The 18,539-nt window shown below is 43.4% G+C and overlaps 3 protein-coding genes across 4 annotated transcripts; 1 reads left to right on the forward strand and 2 right to left on the reverse strand.

Annotated features, from left to right (window-relative positions):
• Window positions 1-835: 835 nt before the first annotated feature.
• Window positions 836-7,026, forward strand: pak5 (p21 protein (Cdc42/Rac)-activated kinase 5; the record flags this gene model as incomplete). The annotated part of the gene is made up of 8 exons (XM_079488388.1): window positions 836-844; window positions 938-1,717; window positions 3,225-3,722; window positions 3,789-3,922; window positions 4,862-4,988; window positions 5,225-5,350; window positions 5,701-5,835; window positions 6,056-7,026. 8 exons carry the CDS (start codon window positions 836-838, stop codon window positions 6,209-6,211), a joined length of 1,965 nt encoding a protein of 654 aa, XP_079344514.1. The 3' UTR covers window positions 6,212-7,026.
• Window positions 7,027-7,749: 723 nt separating this feature from the next.
• lamp5 (lysosomal associated membrane protein family member 5) lies at window positions 7,750-11,787 on the reverse strand. 2 transcript variants are annotated; one of them, XM_079488390.1, is made up of 7 exons: window positions 11,140-11,390; window positions 10,844-11,016; window positions 10,432-10,563; window positions 10,123-10,240; window positions 9,804-9,909; window positions 9,441-9,629; window positions 7,773-8,511 (listed from the first exon to the last, which is right to left on the reverse strand). In XM_079488390.1, exons 1-6 carry the CDS (start codon window positions 11,174-11,176, stop codon window positions 9,443-9,445), a joined length of 753 nt encoding a protein of 250 aa, XP_079344516.1. In that variant the 5' UTR covers window positions 11,177-11,390; the 3' UTR covers window positions 7,773-8,511; window positions 9,441-9,442. The 2 variants fall into 2 exon arrangements, with proteins under 2 accessions (XP_079344515.1, XP_079344516.1); XM_079488389.1 differs by lacking the exon at window positions 9,804-9,909 and having other exon boundaries at window positions 7,750-8,511; window positions 11,140-11,787.
• A 2,831-nt stretch (window positions 11,788-14,618) lies between these two features.
• LOC306890963 (1-phosphatidylinositol 4,5-bisphosphate phosphodiesterase beta-4-like) lies at window positions 14,619-18,266 on the reverse strand (the record flags this gene model as incomplete). The annotated part of the gene is made up of 13 exons (XM_079488391.1): window positions 14,619-14,837; window positions 15,202-15,238; window positions 15,377-15,463; window positions 15,595-15,652; window positions 15,736-15,837; window positions 16,149-16,324; window positions 16,449-16,524; window positions 16,851-16,966; window positions 17,045-17,110; window positions 17,317-17,366; window positions 17,479-17,602; window positions 17,684-17,772; window positions 18,062-18,266. Coding segments are annotated over 13 exons (1,275 nt in total), but the record flags the coding sequence as incomplete, so codon positions are not given.
• Between the last annotated feature and the right edge of the window lie 273 nt (window positions 18,267-18,539).

An 18,539-nucleotide genomic window follows, 5' to 3' on the forward strand; every position in this document is an offset into this window, starting at 1 on the left:
GCCTTAGCCAGAGTAACCTTCAGTAGTAACACTACTGTTAAAAAGTGTTAAGTCATTTAAAAGTCTCATTCCTAGAAATATCCAACAATGAAATGTTGTGAAGTGTATTTGATCATCTTGAGGGAATTCAGAGGAATGTTCTCTTGACATTTTATGAAGCAGCTTCATGGCGTCTGAGATGATCCTCTTCAGTATCAATTCCACATGCCGCGGTCACACTTGACTTTTCCCTCCATTGACTTCAATTCATACACATGCAGATGCAACAGACCGAAAATGCAAGCCTATCCAACCATGTTTCGCAATCGCTGCATAGCAAAGTTCAAGTTTGGTGAACTCTGACCTGCGAATCATGTGATTGCGTGAGACCAGTAGAAGATCAAAACGTCACAGCGGTACAGAAATGTGAAAAATGGAGGAATCGCGTACTCTAATTTTCGTACCAACGTCCAAAAAATGTTTGCATGCTCAAAGTCAAGTCTGTCCTTGATTCTGATTGGTTGATCCGCATTCTATAATAACTGATGTGTAAAATAGTCTAAGTATCAGCGTGCCACTGTTTCGTGTGTGTTTCTTGGCCGAGCTGCGCATATGTAATAACCGTTTAATAAAAACAATAAGCCGTGGATTACAAGTGTATTTTATAAAAGCTTAAGGGGTTAGAATGACTCCGCTTCACGTCCTGCCTAACAACTAACAACGTAATATAATGCAATATAAAAAAACTCTGTATCCCACTGCTTCACAGGGTTTTTCTTTTAAAGAACAGCTATATTCAGACATATCCTATAAGTAAATGGTGTTTTATTGACTGTATGTTATATGTGAGCTCAGCATGGAGACTGTGCGTGTGTGTGTGTGTGTGTCTGGACGGTGTTCATCTTTAGTTCATAGAAATAAGTAGTATGTGATTGTTTCATCTCATCTTCTCTTGTAGACTATCGTCCGTGGCAGCCGGCCGCCCAAAGACGCCTCCATCAACGGTCTGCTGGAGGAGTTTGACAACATTTCTGTGACTCGCTCCAACTCTCTGAGGAAAGAAAGTCCGCCCGGGGTCCATCAGGCCGGCACCACCAAACTGCTGTCGGCTTCAGCGGTGAACGCGGGCGGTCCGGAGGAGAACGGCTTCACCCCTCACTACGGCCGTTACTCCTGTGATCTGGACAGCAGCAAGGACTTCTCACTGGAGCCGCACCGCGACAGAGGCGTCCACGACGGGGAGTGGGCGGTGGCACGGCACTACCGTTTCTCGCTCAAACACAATGGTCATCCCATCCGGAGTCCCTTCTACCCCGACGCCATGCCGCAGAAGTCTTCCGACTATGCCAAGATGCCTCCGGACTACCACGCCTACCTGGAGAGCAGACGGGAGTACTACCGAGCGTCTCTGGGTGGATCCAGTCAGGATTACAGGGAGCAGGCTCTGGGAACGCCGTCCCGGGTGTCCCTCCGCAGCGAGCAGGTGAATTATCCCGAAGGAGACTGGGGATACGGAGCGCCTCACAGAGACGATTACGACAAGAGGCCCAAGTCATCGTACGTCAGTCAGACGAGTCCCCAGCCGGCCATTCGGCAGCGCTCCAGGTCGGGTTCTGGCCTGCAGGAGCCCAGTCTGCCGTACGGGATGGGTGTGTTTAAAAGTGGCGCGCAGGGGCCCTACAGCTCCTACACCTACCCCAGACTCTCAGAAAACACCTCCTCTCTCATCATAGGAAAGGTAAAACTCACCTCGTTTCTGAGTCTCGCACCTCGTGATGTGATGATGTCGTGCTCTAATGAACATAGACAAGGACGTGAAGAGAAATAATGGTGAAATACATTAGTGCAGGTAAAAGTGATGTTGTTTGTAATACACACACGCTGAGGTACAGTTCACCCAAAATTAATAAGCCATGAAGTCATCATTTATTCCTCCTCACCTGGATGAGTTTCTCTCTTCTTCAGAACACAAGAGAAGATATTTAGAAGAATGATGATAATTGACTTCCACTGTATGTTGGTACATTTCTCAAAATATCTTCTGTTGTGTTTCACTCATATTGTGTGTGTGTGCTGTTTGATTTGACAGAAAGCATGAGTTCAGTAATATAACTGACTGACACAATGAATATTTCTTGCGTTTGTGGTCTGTTCACAAGATCTTTGTGTCTGTTCATTTGTATTCTCACAACAGAAACACAACTAAACACCAAATGTGATGTGTTGTTGTGTTTTTATTTCTTATTGACTGGATATTAATGCTCATTTTTCACATCAGAGCTTCTCAATAATACAAAGGCAGTATTTCACAGAGATAATTACAGCTGTAAAAAGATTGAATGCCGTGTCTCCACCCCTGCAGCTCTCTCTCTCTCTCTCTCTCTCTGTGTTATCTGGGTTGTGTGATAGATCTGGTGTCAGTTGTTAATCTGCTGGAGCGTGAACAGAGCCGGTCCGCCGGAGACGTCAGATCACTCATGAGACGACTTCAGGAATCAATTAATGGAGCTTCAGCACATCATGAACATAGAAACAACACGATCACAAATCAACACAATCCAGTTCGTTCAAATGAATGTAACACAGTCTTGTGCTCCTGAAAGGGTTTTATTCTGAGGTGCAGCAGCATCAATCCCATGAGTCTCGGCTCACTGACGCTTTCACGTCCTGGTGTGGGTCACTTTGAGCTTCAGGAGTGTGGTGGACAGCTCGGGGACGACGGGCTCTGATGAGCTGATGTTGTGCTACTTTCCTTTTCTGCAGCGCTTGCATAAAAACCGCTGGCACAGAATTCAATTTCACACTCCACTTGTGTTGTTGATTACGCTGCCAAATTCAGATGAATGTGTGTTTAAGGGACATGGATCAGCCGGGCGCGTGTGTGTGTGTGCGGGGGGAACTCCTCTGTGGCGGGATGATTGATGAAACGCGTCCGCTGTCGTAATTACACGTCCAGTTCTCCGCATGACACACGCTTGCTCTCAGTTTCTCATAATAAGAACCTGCGCGGCGTGTCGTGTCTTCTTTCTGTGCTTGTGGGCGCGCCGACTGAGAGTCATTCATTCTACCGACCGCATGTGACTTCTCCATTTTCTCTCACTGCTTTTTTGGTGCATTGTACACACCTCGGCTCACATGTGTGATCATTATTGTGTCGTATCAGTTGTGTTCACGTGACTCACAGGATTGCGCTGTCAATGTTCTGTTTTAAATTGATCCATTTACTCTCGTTTGGTGTTAAGCAGGGTGAGTACGACAGAGCGTCTCGTGACGGGAGTCCGCAGGCACCCGGGGTGGAGATGTATCCACGCGGCCCCTTCAAACTACCTCAGAGCCACGGCAAGCCCGCTTACCCGCCCGGTTTCCAGTACCCGCCGCCCTTCCACTACAAACCTTCACCCTATCACCACCCACCATCACAGCCCAGCCCACCCTACACTCCGCAGGGCGCTCACTCTCAGCCCTCGTCCCCTTATATTCCCCCCGGGGCGTATCCTCCGCCCAGCTGGGGCTCGGCTTCAGAGCAGCCGCCCTCCCGGGTGTCCCATGAGCAGTTCCGGGCGGCGCTGCAGTTGGTGGTGAACCCGGGCGACCCGCGGGAGTACCTGGACAACTTCCTGAAGATCGGAGAGGGCTCCACGGGCATCGTGTGCATCGCCACTGAGAAGCACAGTGGCAAACAGGTGGCGGTTAAAAAGATGGACCTGAGGAAACAGCAGCGACGAGAACTTCTCTTCAATGAGGTACGATCTGAGTGTGTGTGTGTGTGTGTTGTTCATCATGCACTCATGACACACGTGTGTTTGCAGGTGGTTATCATGCGAGACTATCATCATGAGAATGTGGTGGACATGTATAACAGTTATCTGGTCGGTGATGAACTCTGGGTGGTGATGGAGTTTCTAGAGGGCGGAGCTTTGACTGATATCGTCACTCACACCAGGTAACAACAAACACACAGAAGATGATGAAGTCAGCAGATCTCTTACAGTTGTGCAGTAGAAACTTTGTTGTTTTTAATAACGGCCTGTGTGTGTGTGTAATTACAGTCATTGGTTGTGTGTTGTGCGGTGGGAGTGTAATAACAGCGTTCAGGCAGACAAAGACACCTCCAAACTCTTCATTACACTCACAGGAGGCGGATCGCTGGAACACACACACACACACACACACACATCATGATTGATATTCACTAGTGAATTGTGTTGTGTTTTTTGGTGTGTGTGTCTGTGTGTGTGTGTGTGTGTGTGTGCACCCTGCAGCACTAGGACAAGCAGGAGTGCGTCTGCTCAGACCCTGATATGCCTCTAAACACTTTTATTTCACGGCTCATTTGAAAGCTTGATTCTGATTGGCCAGTTGCGACATTCACTCATATCTAATAACACCCTGTAACCCAGATGCTGCACATCATTTAGAGAGGGGCAGTTTAATATTACACAAACATTAAATATAAATATGTCTTTTAATAACATATATGACATTATATTGACAAACCAAATTGCCTGTTTGTGACGTTTGAACGTCATTTCTCACTTTAAAACCAAAAGTAAACGTCTTTTCCGCACAGAAGTTCTGCATTCATTCCTCATGTGTCCAGTAGTCGTGTAATAAGAGGGAAAATGTTCAAGCAGCCGTCTGTTATCATGAAATAATCCCCTTCAGTGAGACACAAGACCCTCCGCTTCACATCCTGATCACACTGAAGTGGATTATTCTGACATAACAACCGGCTCTCTGTACATTATCCTTTACGTCAATTTTATAAATATGAACCCTGATTTTTGCGTACACACACTTTATGATCAAATCTGATACGGTGGATGGTTTTATAAATGAAGCCTCTGATACACACTGAGATGATGTGATGGTTTTGTTTCAGGATGAATGAGGAGCAGATCGCTACGGTGTGTGTGTCTGTGTTGAGAGCTCTGTCATATCTGCACACACAGGGTGTGATACACAGAGACATCAAGAGCGATTCAATCCTCCTGACCAGTGACGGACGGGTGAGAGTCTTTTACTCTCTGCACTGAGAAACATTTGCGAGCAGAGATTGTCATTATTCTGTCCAGTGAAGCACAGAGAAGTGCTCCAGAACGTCTGTCTGTACATGTTGATGATGATTATTATTGCAGATAAATGAGAAAAATCATCAGTCTAATAACGAATGGTGTGTGTGTGTGCGTGTGTGTGTGTTGATTGTTTTGTTTGCCGTCTGACTGCCGCTGTTGTTCTTCATCAGATCAAACTCTCAGATTTTGGCTTCTGCGCTCAAGTGTCTAAAGATGTTCCTAAGAGAAAGTCTCTGGTGGGGACGCCGTACTGGATGGCACCTGAGGTCATCTCCAGATTACCATACGGCACTGAGGTTCAAAATCACATAAACAACATCTCTTGACAAGACCTTTAGAATGGATACAGATCTTTTATTATTCATGTCATATATATATATACTCTTCTGTAACGTGTGTTTGAATGAATGCAGAATGCAGTGTTTGATGACGGTTTCACTCTGTCAAGGATTTCCAGCAGTTAATATATGATAGATTCATCATCATCTTACTCAAAAACTGTGAACATGACCTCAATAAAAATGTTAAATATCATATTGTTTTTCTATCAGATCACACATGCAGCTAAAGACACGCATATAACCGTCTACATGAACTTGATGTTTGTGTTGTTTTATTCATGTACTCTGATGTTGTGTTGTGGCAGGTGGACATCTGGTCTCTGGGCATCATGGTGATCGAGATGGTTGATGGAGAACCGCCGTACTTCAATGAACCTCCACTGCAGGCCATGAGACGCATACGAGACAACCTTCCTCCTCGACTCAAAGAGCCACATAAGGTCAGCGGCAGACGCTTGTGTTTAAAATCAATATTCAGGAATTAATCTTTCTTTTGTTTTATGGTGCAATGTAACATTACATTCAGTTTTATTTTTCAGTGACAGATCCATTTGGTTTTTGTGAGTTAAATATATCACATCACACACTAAAGCGGTAGAAAATGAATGAATGAATGAACATCACACACTAATGTCGGTGCTCTGGGTTTGTTTGTGACAGGTGTCGTCTGTTCTTCAAGCGTTTCTGGACCTGATGTTGGTGAGAGAGCCGTCTCAGCGCGCTTCGGCTCAAGACCTCCTGCAGCACTCCTTCCTAAAGCTGTCGGGACCCCCGTCCTGTATCGTTCCCCTCATGAGACATTACAGACTCCACTGAAGTCACATAAACACACGTAACCGCCTCGTGACTTTAATAGATGTGAACTACTGTACAGACAGACTCTGGTGTAGACTAATACTGTAGGACAGCTGCTCAATACATCACATTACTACACAAACGTCTTAGTTTTGCCCTCACGCTAACAACAAGAAGATGTATTTTAGAGCAATTGTAAGTTTTACTTGTACAGTTTTGATAAAGCACAGTATTTTTGTTGTGATGTAAACATGGTGAACTGGACAGTATTACATAGAATCTGAAGGTTTCTGCAAAAAAGAATTCAATAAAAAGTCTTTCTTACTGTTTATATTTCTTTTTCTTTTTTTGATATAGTCATCTGTTGCAGAAATATGTGGGAATTTATTTATTTATTCTACATTTGCAGATGTTAATGTTAGCGCACTGAAGGTCGTGTCAGACGTGTTTTTATTTCTCTCATTTGTGCTCATCTTTGGAAAGCTGTACGGAGAGCTCCGTTGGCTCTATATGATCCCAGAGATGCAATAGCAAAACAAGACATTTCTCATAAAAACGTCTTAACATTGTATTTTCATGAAACCTTGAGCAATATTTACATTTTTGACTCCATAATGGATCCCAGTGTGTTTTCCTGTTGATACGAGTGTAAGCGGCTGACTGTCTCTGTGACGTCTCACCTGTGTCTCAGTGCTCACTGTGATCTGTAAATATGAAAGTGTATTTCTCACATAATAACCTGTAGGTTGTACAGAGCTCACGTTGCGTTTGTACAGAGCTATTGCATGACTTCTCACTAAAAGCTTTCAATAAAAAAACACAAATATGTTAAATATCATGTGTTGTGTTTTCAAATAGATTTTGTCGTCTTGGAATGCGATCAAAGCAAAGAGTAAATGAATAAAGTCCAGGGGCCTCATTTATAAAACAATCGATAAAGTGTGGGTAAATGACATTAAATACACATCGTTTAAAGGCGGAGATCGGAAACTTCAGCTTTATAGAAAAAACATCTGATCGAGACACCTTTGTTGTCCAAGTGTAGCAGTGATGATGATATGACAAGTTAGGTTCCAAAATGAGATCATGTTTTTATTGTGCATTCCAATTAATAATATAATAAGCAAAACACCTTTAAAACAGGATTTTTGAACATTTTTAAAAGCAGATTTCTCGTCTCCTTTGGAACCAAACTCTTCATAAATAGTTCCTTTGAACCTATGAGATATGAGGACAGGGACTTGTTAAAGTCTTTTGTCAATAACAGCAGTTTAGTGTTCGTCATACAATTCAATCTCAGAATCGTCAAGGGTTTCGAGAACTATCGAGGGCTTTATTATCCAGAATGAGATTTACGTTCTCTTTGGAAATTCTGTGCATTCATTCTGTGAAGAACTTTATTCACAGAAGATGTAAAGGATTTGAGCAATAAAATACTGTTCCACAGAATCTCATGGAGTGCTAAACCTCGAAATCCTTCTCCCAGATTTCCTTGAGACCACAGCGAGCGGAGGATTGTGAAGAAGACTATAGTAAGACTGCGTGGGTTAGGATGTGATGAGGAAAGGAAGAAATGACTCACGCAATTGACGTTTGTGTTTATTTACTCATAAAGCAGTTTCACACACAGATCTCAGGATTGATCTGAAGCTCATTTGTTTTAATGCAGTGAGGAGATGTTGTTGTCCAGGTGCCTTGTATTGATCTTTCATTCATCTACTCGTCATATTCTATTCTCACCAGCATTCAGATAAACGGCTGAACCGCGAGGAAGAGTAAAGATCAGACTCGGACCTCATCATCTGAAGAGAGCTTTGAGTTATTTTAGAAAGACACATCAACAATGATTTAAAACATAAGGATCGAAGGAAAACTTTATACACTCTTTTCACACATCAAGCTCATTTCTTTTAAAGAAATTCTTCAGTAGGCTATGATTCGTTTTTCTCTTATATCGTGTAAATCTGAAATATTTCAATTGTACTTTATGTCATTTGTCAAGCAATCTCAATAGCTCTATTTTTATACATTGACATCCACAACAGAATTACAGTATGACGGTGATTCAACATCTTTTGAGGTGCAATAACACTACGAGCCGCTTATAAACGTAAAGGGAGCGTGACGTCTGCGTGGTGACGTTCACATGTTCTTGTAGAGCGAGCGGTCTCGCGGCAGCTGCGGTTGCTGTTGTGCGGTCAGTTTCAGGTGGAAATGGTAAACGGAGATGGTGATGACGATGATGAGACCGAGGAGGAGACCCAACACCAGAGGCAGCATTTGTTCCAGCTGCTCGCGCTGGTCTGTCATGCATTTATACGCTGCAGGAGAAGACAAACAACAGTTCACATGCCGCAGATAAACAACACGCTCCGCTGACATCCGTTTATCTTATGAATATATACACTGTACATACAGTGAGAGACAAAAGCACACGGCACAAAACAAAGCTCAAGAATGACTGTTCTGTGATTAAAGAATACATAAATGAACAGAAATTCAAAATCTGACGTCACTGATGATCTTGTACACTGAATGTCTGTTGAGCATTCCCGTGACTCATAGCGGCGCTAGAAATGCCCAGGTCATGGGTTCCATCCCAGGGGTCGCACATACTCAGAAACAACTGTATAATGCAATGGAAGTATAAACAGATTCATGAATGTTTCACCCTGAAGTCAAACTAATAAATCATGATTTACATAACGGGAAGACTGTTTCAGTTTATTTTCCATTTAGTACCCCCCCCCTTATTACTGTGATGCACAAAGACGTATTTATACATGCGTCCCCAAATCAAATCCATCTCTGCATTTTAAACACACACTGGGTCTATTATGAAAACAGATTGATGATTCACAGGATTTGTATCTGCTATTGAGCAATAACGGGAGATAATTTGATCATAAAAATGAAATAGAAGTGTATAATGGTTAGAGCGTTGGGCTTGTGATCAGAAGGTTGCTGGTTCTAATCTCAGTGCCAGCAGGTCATGACTGAAGAGCAAGACACCTTACCCCTGATTGCTCTGCAGTAATGTGACACTGTATAAAACTACTTTTAAGTCGCTTTGGATAAAAGCGTCTGCCAAATGAATAAATAAAATAAAAAATAAATAAATAAGATGAGATCTCACATGAACTCATTCTCACATCTCACGCGACGACTATAGCAGGACGCATGACGTCTTTGGCTGTCAGGGTGAAACGGTCTCGAGGTTTTCACATTAGTGTCTCGTTCATTTTCTTACGTTCACTGAATATGAAGTCGCTCTGGATGTCGAAGGCCTGAATCTGGATGTCGTAAAGCGCGACTGTGATTCCCTTCTGATGGTCCGTGGAGATTAACGTAAGTGTTTGTTGAGCCGTACACACATATGAACGGCCGGCCGGAGTCACGAGCGCTGACAGACGGTGTGAGCTGGCCGTGTGTTTCCCCGCTGGACACAAACACACATCACAATCCACACAATAACTGCATTCATCATTTCCACCTCTTATTATACAAATGGCCATTTCTCAAAGATTTTGCTCGATGTTTTTCTGCAACACGACACCGTTGTGCAAAGTGATTATAGTCTGTTTAAATACAAAAGATGAATAAAAAATATTACGTGAAAAAGATCACAAAAATAAACGCTGGAAAAGCATTAAAACTGATGAAGAAACTGATCAATTCTGCAGATTCTGCATGATGATGATGATGATGATGATGCAGCACTGCAGCAGAAAGAACAATAAGCTTTTGTGTCTTGTGAATGATTAAATGTGATTAAAAACATATAAAGATGGATTGATTATGAATATTTTAAAACATAAGTTACTGGACAGAAATGAAGTGTTTTATTGTTATTATTATTTATTACATTCATCTCACTTGAAAATCAAATGAAAGTGACAGTAACAACTTTTACATTTGTGATTCCTACTCACGGTTATAAGCGTTTATAAAGTGTGTCATCTCTGATGTGTCATAAACCAGCTGAACCTTATTAATGTTCCACACTTCAGTGTCTTCTGCTTTACTATCACTGCCCATCCTGCGATTCTCCTACAAAACACACACACTCTTAAATTCAACTTAAATGAAAACAAATAAAAATGATCTTTGTGTTTAACTGAGCGACATCTGTAGCAGATGTGTTAAATATCCTCACGCAATACTTTTCAGGCTTTACGGTGTGTGTGTGTGTAAATGCGATTAATGCACAACATGATGTGCGTGAATCAAACTGCGCTCACCTTCGAGAAAAAGATGCGGAACGTGAACGCGCTATTAATCCACGAGATGTGCAGCTCAGACTCACGCGCGCCGCATTTCCCCGCAATCTCAGCGCCGCGCGGGATAGACGCAGTTGTCTGCTCCGTTATTAACTACACACACACACACACACACGCACGCACGCACACACACACCCACACACACACACACACACACACAATTTCATACTTAAATTAGAAACACTTGAACAAATAATTGAATGATCAGTTCAGTTAAAGTTATTAGAGTAAAACTAAAAGAAAAGCTAAACGTCATAAAAGCTGTTTCATGATCAATATAAAACACTATCAGAATGTAAAGCGATGTCATTTTAATAAAAAACACAATTCTGTGAGAATAACAACAGAAACACGACGAGTTTTGTGCTCTTACATCGATTCCGTTGAGCGCGAGCACGTCATACGGGATGAGAAATTTCACCGCAAACTCCGCCATCAGGCACGTGCTCCCGTTTTCCCGAACTACGAAAATATCCCGATCGGGATCCGGTGAGAGTCCCGACAGATTCTCTACTTCAGCTTCGGCGGAGACTCGTGACAGAGCGCCTGCAGACGAACCACATCAACTTTATTAATAACACACTTCACCTTTACATTCATCGCGTTTATACTTTTGTACAAGTGCAGTGAAGTCACGAGGAGTAAAAGCGCAGATTCAGCACAACTTACAGAGAACACAAATGAGAACCGCAGCGTCCCACTCCATCACGAATCACGAGCTGCACAAACACGAGCGGAAGGAAATCCACGCGTGGAACAGTTCACTTCTCCAGCAGACGCAGGTGCGCGTGACTTACTGCTCGGCGCGCAGCATCTCTCGCGTGCAGAAGGTGAAGAGCTGCAGCTGCATCGCTCTGCTCGTGAAGTTCATCGGACAGTCTGATCCCGCAATGCCGCTCGTGCAGCTGCGACTGTAATGCGTGAACACCCCCCCCCCTCCCCACTAAAGCGACACAACCCACGCGCTCAATGTCTGTATCTGTTGATATCATTAATAATAATCTATAATAATAATAATAATAAAGTGACAGAAGCGCATTTAACAGACACTGCAGCGATATATGACATTTAAAACAGTCTGTGTCACAGCAGCAGCTCAATGTGGCGCATTCTCATCTCCGTCAACACAACTCGAGTAAACGACAAATCCCATAAACTATTATCATTCATTAGATTTGAGCATATATAACTATAATATCATTATCTATGGTTTAGATGTATTTATTGCAGCAGCAGCAGCAGCAGCACTCACTGTAGGTGTACGTGTGCGCGCGCGCATCAGACAGCAGCTCGCGCTCTCTCCTCCCGTCCTGCGTCACGCGATCAGAAGTCGGAAGTGGATTTAAAGTGGAGATCAAACTCACACGTCACAGCACTGATGCTGTCAACACTCGGTTTGTTCCCGACCTGAGGATGATTCTTCGCGAGGGGAAAAGTCTCGGATCTCGGGATGCTCCGGCCGTCGGGTTCCGGAGCTTCGGCTCGTGTCGCGTGAGGCTCTTTAACGATCTTCTTCAATTCTGGAAAAGTAAATCTCCTCAAGAGTTTAGAACCGAGTGAAGTTAACGTGCCGCGAGCAGCAGCCGTGGGCTCAACAGGTTCTGCGGGGCTTTTCATCACAGTTCTGCTTCTGCGTAAAGACGTCAGACGCTCCGTGGCCGGTGGCGCGAGGACGCTGGTGGGTAAACTGCATCTCTTCTGATAATAAGTGTCGTTAAAGCGTCTGATGGGGAAGTCGAGAGGTTTCTCGACGCGATCTCGCTCCTCTCTTTTTGCAATAGGAGTCAAGAGAATGCTAAGAGGACCCGATGGAGACACACAGCATCTTGAGGGTCTGGGTGAGTAGATCACTGAGTTTCTGAACAAGGGCGGCAGCAGCGACACTCGTGCGTCATGTCTTGGGTGTTTTGGGGAGAGTTTCTCAGGAGGTTTTGGGGTTAAAACACCAGGGAACCCGAAGCTTTGTGATGATGATGATGATGATGATGATGATGAAACATCACTTTCCTTCTCATATTCCTCAATAGAGTCCATCGACCGGATTCTGTTCCGTGAACCCACCAGAAGCTGAAGGTCACGTTCAGAAGACATTTCTCTTGAGTGCTCAAAGAACTTTTCTTCATCTTCACTGATGTTCACGGTGGATAGTTGTTCACACATGACGTCATCGTGAAACCTTTTGGAGTTACTCACAAGAGCCCGTAAACATTCGGCGTGTCCCAGATATTTGGCCACCGCCACAGCAGAATTGCCGACTTTGTTTTGCCGGTGGATCTGCAGACCCAGTCTTTTGAACGCTCGCACCAGAAACTCCACAACCGACGAACGTCCGGCGGCGACGGCGTACATGAGAGCTGTGTTCCCCCAGCTGTCTGCCATCTCGGGATCGGCGTTGTTTTTCACCAGGATCTTCACGGCGTCCAGACATCCCATCTCGCAGGCGTAACTCAGCGGCGTACGGCTGCTCTCGTCTGGACAGTTGACGCTCGCACCCCTCTGCAACAGAAGATTCATAAACCTGCTCCTCGCCTGCTCGTCCTGGAGAAACACAGCAGAGATGAGCGGCGTCTGCGTCCCTTCCGTCTTTGAGTCGATGATTTCACCATCCAGTGCATCTAAAATAAATCTGGTGAGGTGGATCTTATCTTTGGAGATGGCGTCCAGAAGGAATCTGGTGTTGGAGCTGCTTGTGTCCGAGAGGTTCATCATGCTGACGTTCAACGCAAACCTTTCTCCCAAACACATCTCTTGGTGTTTTATACGCTGTGAAGATTTGGAGTTGCCACGACAACCAGAATATCATTAGCAGAATGTGTTGTTGTGAAGTGGACAGGATGATTATAATCCGGCTTTCAGAGATTCAATGATGTGAATATATTTGCCAATTACTGCATGTGATTATTGAGTCCCATCACTGACAAAACAACACAAGACTATCAACGATTCAACACACACACACACAAACGCTTTCTTCTCAAGCACATTTATGCCATCAACGATGACGGTTCTTCAACACACGGTCAAGGTTTCATTGAACACCTGGGAGAGTTTATTGGTACACATACTATAAAACAGTATTAAAGTAGCAGGATAACAACAGGTTGTGTTTTGTTGAGTATTCAGAATACTAGAAGTTTGACAAATACAATAGAAATACAAAAGCACTCACAGCGGTCCACATTGAAGCTACGAGAGCTCTGGAAACAGATTCAGAAGATCAGAGCAACACAAAACATTCAGCTAGTGCAAAAAGCATCTAAGAAACAAAATATAGTCTAAAACTACTCACTCTATTTCATAATATATATATATATATATTTATATATGTATCTTTATAGAAATAACCCCTTATTTTGGCATTATATCAGCTTGTAAAATAATTTAAACATCCTACCCGACATATAGTGGCACATTTGTTAGCGATGGTGTTTTAAAAATGTCAAAGCACTTTGCTTTCACAGGAGATATGTGGGACACCAGCAAACACTTTATAACATGAACATGAAAAAAAAACCATTAGAACCAGTTTACATTCATCCCTCAAACCCTCGGCCGCACACAGGCCCAAACACCACAAACTAAAGGACAATAGCATTCAGTGTCAAAGATGAACGTTTAGTTCAGTCTCATATATTAGGATTTGACCTGAAACTGGCCGTACACTTTGGACTGTCAGGAGCCGAGCAGTCTTCAAACAGGTCCAGTACACAACCCATGGCATCTTAAAACCTCTAAAAACAAACCAATGCAGAATAAAACTGCCTATGTGTCGTGTATCTAAAAAACATAAATGATGCCATGATAAAATGAGCACGGGTGTGTGTCCGTACAGTGTGTGTGTGTGTGTGTGAGACGCTTTACATTCTTACTGTACAGAGAGAGAGAGAGAGAGAGAGACGCTACTGTAAGGCTCTGCTACATATTCAAAGATCCTCAGACATCCTATCACATTTATAAAGCTTCATTCACACAATACAAACTAAATCTTCTCTTTATCGGATTGGTCCGTTCGCTGCTACGGTTTCTAGCTCAGCGATGATGATGAACGCGCATGTGCGTGTCGTGTGTGTGTGTCCTCACGCCTTGTGCTGAAGAACGGTGCCGTGGGACGCGGAGGGAGTGGGTGGAGCTACGGTCCGACCTGGAAGGTGGCGATTGGCTGGACACAGCTGCAGAAGCGGGGGGGGGGGAGTGGGTGGAGTTTGAGCTGAGGTAGGGTGAAGGGGGCGGAGTTACAGGACTGCAGAGGTGAAAGGGAACAGCAGATCTGTGAGGGTGTCAGTTGACGCTCGGAGGGTTTACACCACTGTGGCTGGTCTGCGGTCCATCTCCTCCTCCAGCTTCAGCATCTTCTGCATGTCTTTGGCCTGAACACAAACACGATCAACATCACCGAGGATCATTCAACACTTCATCATCACATCTGCATTCCTGTACAAGAGTCATGTAATTTACTCAAAAACGCAGAAGTGTGTCCCCCAACATCAAATTCATCATGAGCACATCATGTACATACAGCGAAGAATTGTGGGTAATAACTATGTCATGAACCTCAATCAGCTCCCACATAGGCAGTCCTGATTGCATCCTTCACAGAGACGACCCCAGAATGCATTGCGACAACAGAAGCACTGATGCTGCACGCTTTATAATTCAGCCACACGTTTGCCATCACTTCAGTCGAGCTGAGTGAGTTACGAGTGAGTGATTGTGTTTTGATATGAAGCCTACCTTCAGTCTGACACGTGGCATGATGGGATTTCAAAAGCTGTTCAAAGAAAAGGCAAATGATATTTAAATGAAAACACGAGTAACAACGGCCAAAAGATAAACAGAAAAGAAAGCCATGAAACGATGCGAGCGATGACATCAGCGGGTTCATGAGGTCAAGTGTGAGATGTCAAACCTGCTCATTGAATTTCTCCAGTTTCTCCAGCTGGTCTCTCTGTGTCTTCTGTTGTTGCTCCAATTCTTTCGCCTGTTTCATAGCCAACTACACAACAGCCCACAGACGAGAGACGTGAAGTGTTACTTTGATCTATGGGTTAGTTTTGTTCACTCAAGTAAGTTTGAATGAAAGCTTATGCTAAAATAAACCATGTTAGTTCATCAACAACAACAAACCCTTCTTCTTTCTTCCAGAAATTTTTTGGTATTACTGCTGTTCAACTCTCGAACCCTCCTGCGAGAGAGCAGAAAAGAGGTTTGTCAAATGATGATGACACAGCGGGTGATGATGTTTGAAACCGTGAAGAGTTTGAGCACCTCTCGCGCTCCGCTTTGTTTTTAATGCTCTTGTCCTGACTGAAGGCTTTGATGTTCTCCATGGACGTCTTCGCCTGGTTCGCCTTCATCTCTTTGCTCTGCCTGTTATTTAATCACACAAACAGATTTTTCCAGAATCATCTTTCCAGCCGTTTACAGAAACACCAGAGAATCGTGAGGATACGGAAAACGGCACAATCGAATAATCGAGGGTTCTTTCACATGGAGATCCCGCTTGAGAAGGAGTTTTCTGCATAACTAATACAGAAACTACATGCACACAGTTAAAGAGACTCATGCAACATTCATGTGTGTTTATTATGGGCTGCCGTGTATCTCTAATGATAATGAAAAGCAAAAGCACAATAAAGATGATAATAGAGGTCCAGATGAAGAGAATATATGAATGTTACCTGTCGTGAATGAGTTTGAGCTGTAGCGTCTGTTGCTCGTGAACGCTGGCCAGCAGCTTCTTCAAGAGCTCACACTGCTGGGTCACATGAGCGTCCTTCATTTCCTGTTCCTCTGTACTGTGACCATTGATCATCTCGGACCACTCTTTAGTTTGCTGGGCTACTATGTCTTTAACCTGCAGATGGGCAGAAACACGTCAGTTCGCCCAGATCTGTGTCGGGCAGTCAGTGATTCTTACCCTTCAAACGTCTCCACAACTTCAACATTGAATACAGACATTCAAAAGAAACCAATCAAACCTTTTCTTTATGGCCTGTGGTAAGCAACTCCACCTTCATCGCTGTTTCTTTCTTTAACTCGGTGCAGTTGTTTTCTCTAAAATAAAAAGGGGAAAAAGATGCCCTGACCTTTAACACAGCGGTCAGTCCTCACAAACAAATCTGCATCAAAAAATAAGGTTTTAGGTATTTATCAACTAGTTTTAGGTATTTTGTAAATAAAATAAATGTGTTTTTTTGTTTTGGTTACTGTACTGTATACACACACACCATATCTTTCTTCATTTCATAAAAAACTAAAATTCTGCACTTTTCCCCCCTCACACTTTTATTCGTTTATGTTTTCTTAGATTTGTCACCCATCTGAAGACATACAGTAAATAATGTCATGATGTGTTTCAAACTGAGACGAGATGACAGTACCCTCTCTTTTTGATGGCTTTCTCCAGAAGTCTCTCCAGAGTAAACTTCTCTTTGTCATGTTGAGCCACCAGTTTATCCACGTGAGTACAGTGAGATTTCCGCACGGCGTTGTGTTCCTAAAAAACAGAAGAAGAAAATCATCATCTGTGGAGAAGAATCACAGGCGTTTGGAAAAGAAATGAAGAGACGTTCACCTTAGTCTGTCGTTTCTTTAACGTGTTGAGCTCCTTCTGTTGCTTCTTCACCAGTTTAATGAAGCTCTACAGAGAGATTCACAAACATTCTTGTTGTTTGGTATATTAATAAAAGAGCAGATCTTCCCTGAACGGGTACATTATCAAAGAGCTACACCCCTCATTTAAAACAACAAATGACATTTCAATGGGATCTTCTCAGTTTAGTTTGGTGCTGATTATCTGGCTTCACGCAGTTTCCCATGCAAAATAATCCAGTGTGAGAGTTTTACCTTCATCTGTTTCAAATCTTCAATGTTCACCTGATTTACAGCAGAATGATCTGGAAAAACACAAGAAACATTTTCAGTTTACGAACGCTGTACAAACCATACAGAAGAAGAGTTTGATTGGATGATGCTGATGACATCAGATGAAAGGATTGTGCGTCTCACCGCGTTTGCTCTCTGTGATGTTGTTCTGTGCAGCGTTCATCTCTGAACTCGTCTGAGGTGTAACGTTGGTCTTGACTTTCTTATCTGTCTTGAGGCTTTCGTTGGGCACGTCTGCTATATCGTTCTACACCGGAAACCACACCAGACTCACATGAACACAAACATCCACGCTCCAAACACTGGACATGTGGAAACATAAACGCACCATATCGATGCCGAGAGCTCGCATCTGATCGGCACGCTTCTCTGCAATAGTGAGGAACTTCTTTGGATCAGAAAGAGCGTCTACGATTGCTGAAGAACACAAGACAAAACATCTCAATGAAGGATAACGCAGGAGCATCATGGGAGAATTTCAGTGTCACCGTGTGCTTTCAGTCAACTCATCTATTAAATGTATATATTCAATCACTCATTATATCATGAGAGAAAGTGTTTCTATGAACTCTTTGTGATAAAAGAGTCAAAGTGTTCTCCAAACCTTTCATGTTAAATAAACCAGGCGCTTTCAGTTTCAGGTTATATGATGAGACGTCGACAGAAGGAATGATGCGACAGAGGCGTTAAGTGTGAGCTCACTCACCACCGAAGCCTTCGGGTACGTAAGTCTTCAGGACGATGTTGCAGAAAACCGTGGGAAGTGAAAGAGGTTTGTTTCCTTCATTTCGCAGTGAAATGTGTCTGTAACCCGCCTGAAGACCATCGAGCGGCAGAATCCGCTGACCGATCAGTTTGTTATTGTCATCATACACGGCGATCCTCAACACGGCCAGGTCAGGTAAGATCACCTGTTCACAAAACAGCTTTCAGCTTTCATAATGTCTGGTACATACTGCAGATCTGAAGATGAGTTCATCAGGATTGACTTTCCTTCATCTACACAACATCAGCAGAGCGTCCAATTTACAGCAAACTAAACTAAACTAAGAGCATTCTCTTTCAAAACTCTATAATCTGAAGCGTTTAATAAAATAATAACATCCTGATATCATAATAAACTCTCATCACTGTCAAGAGTGTAAAACACCACAAATGACCGTGACTGTGTGTGTGTGTGTGTG

This window comes from Barbatula barbatula, assembly GCF_947034865.1.
Source record: "Barbatula barbatula genome assembly, contig: scaffold_193, whole genome shotgun sequence".
Taxonomy (NCBI): Eukaryota; Metazoa; Chordata; class Actinopteri; order Cypriniformes; family Nemacheilidae; genus Barbatula; species Barbatula barbatula.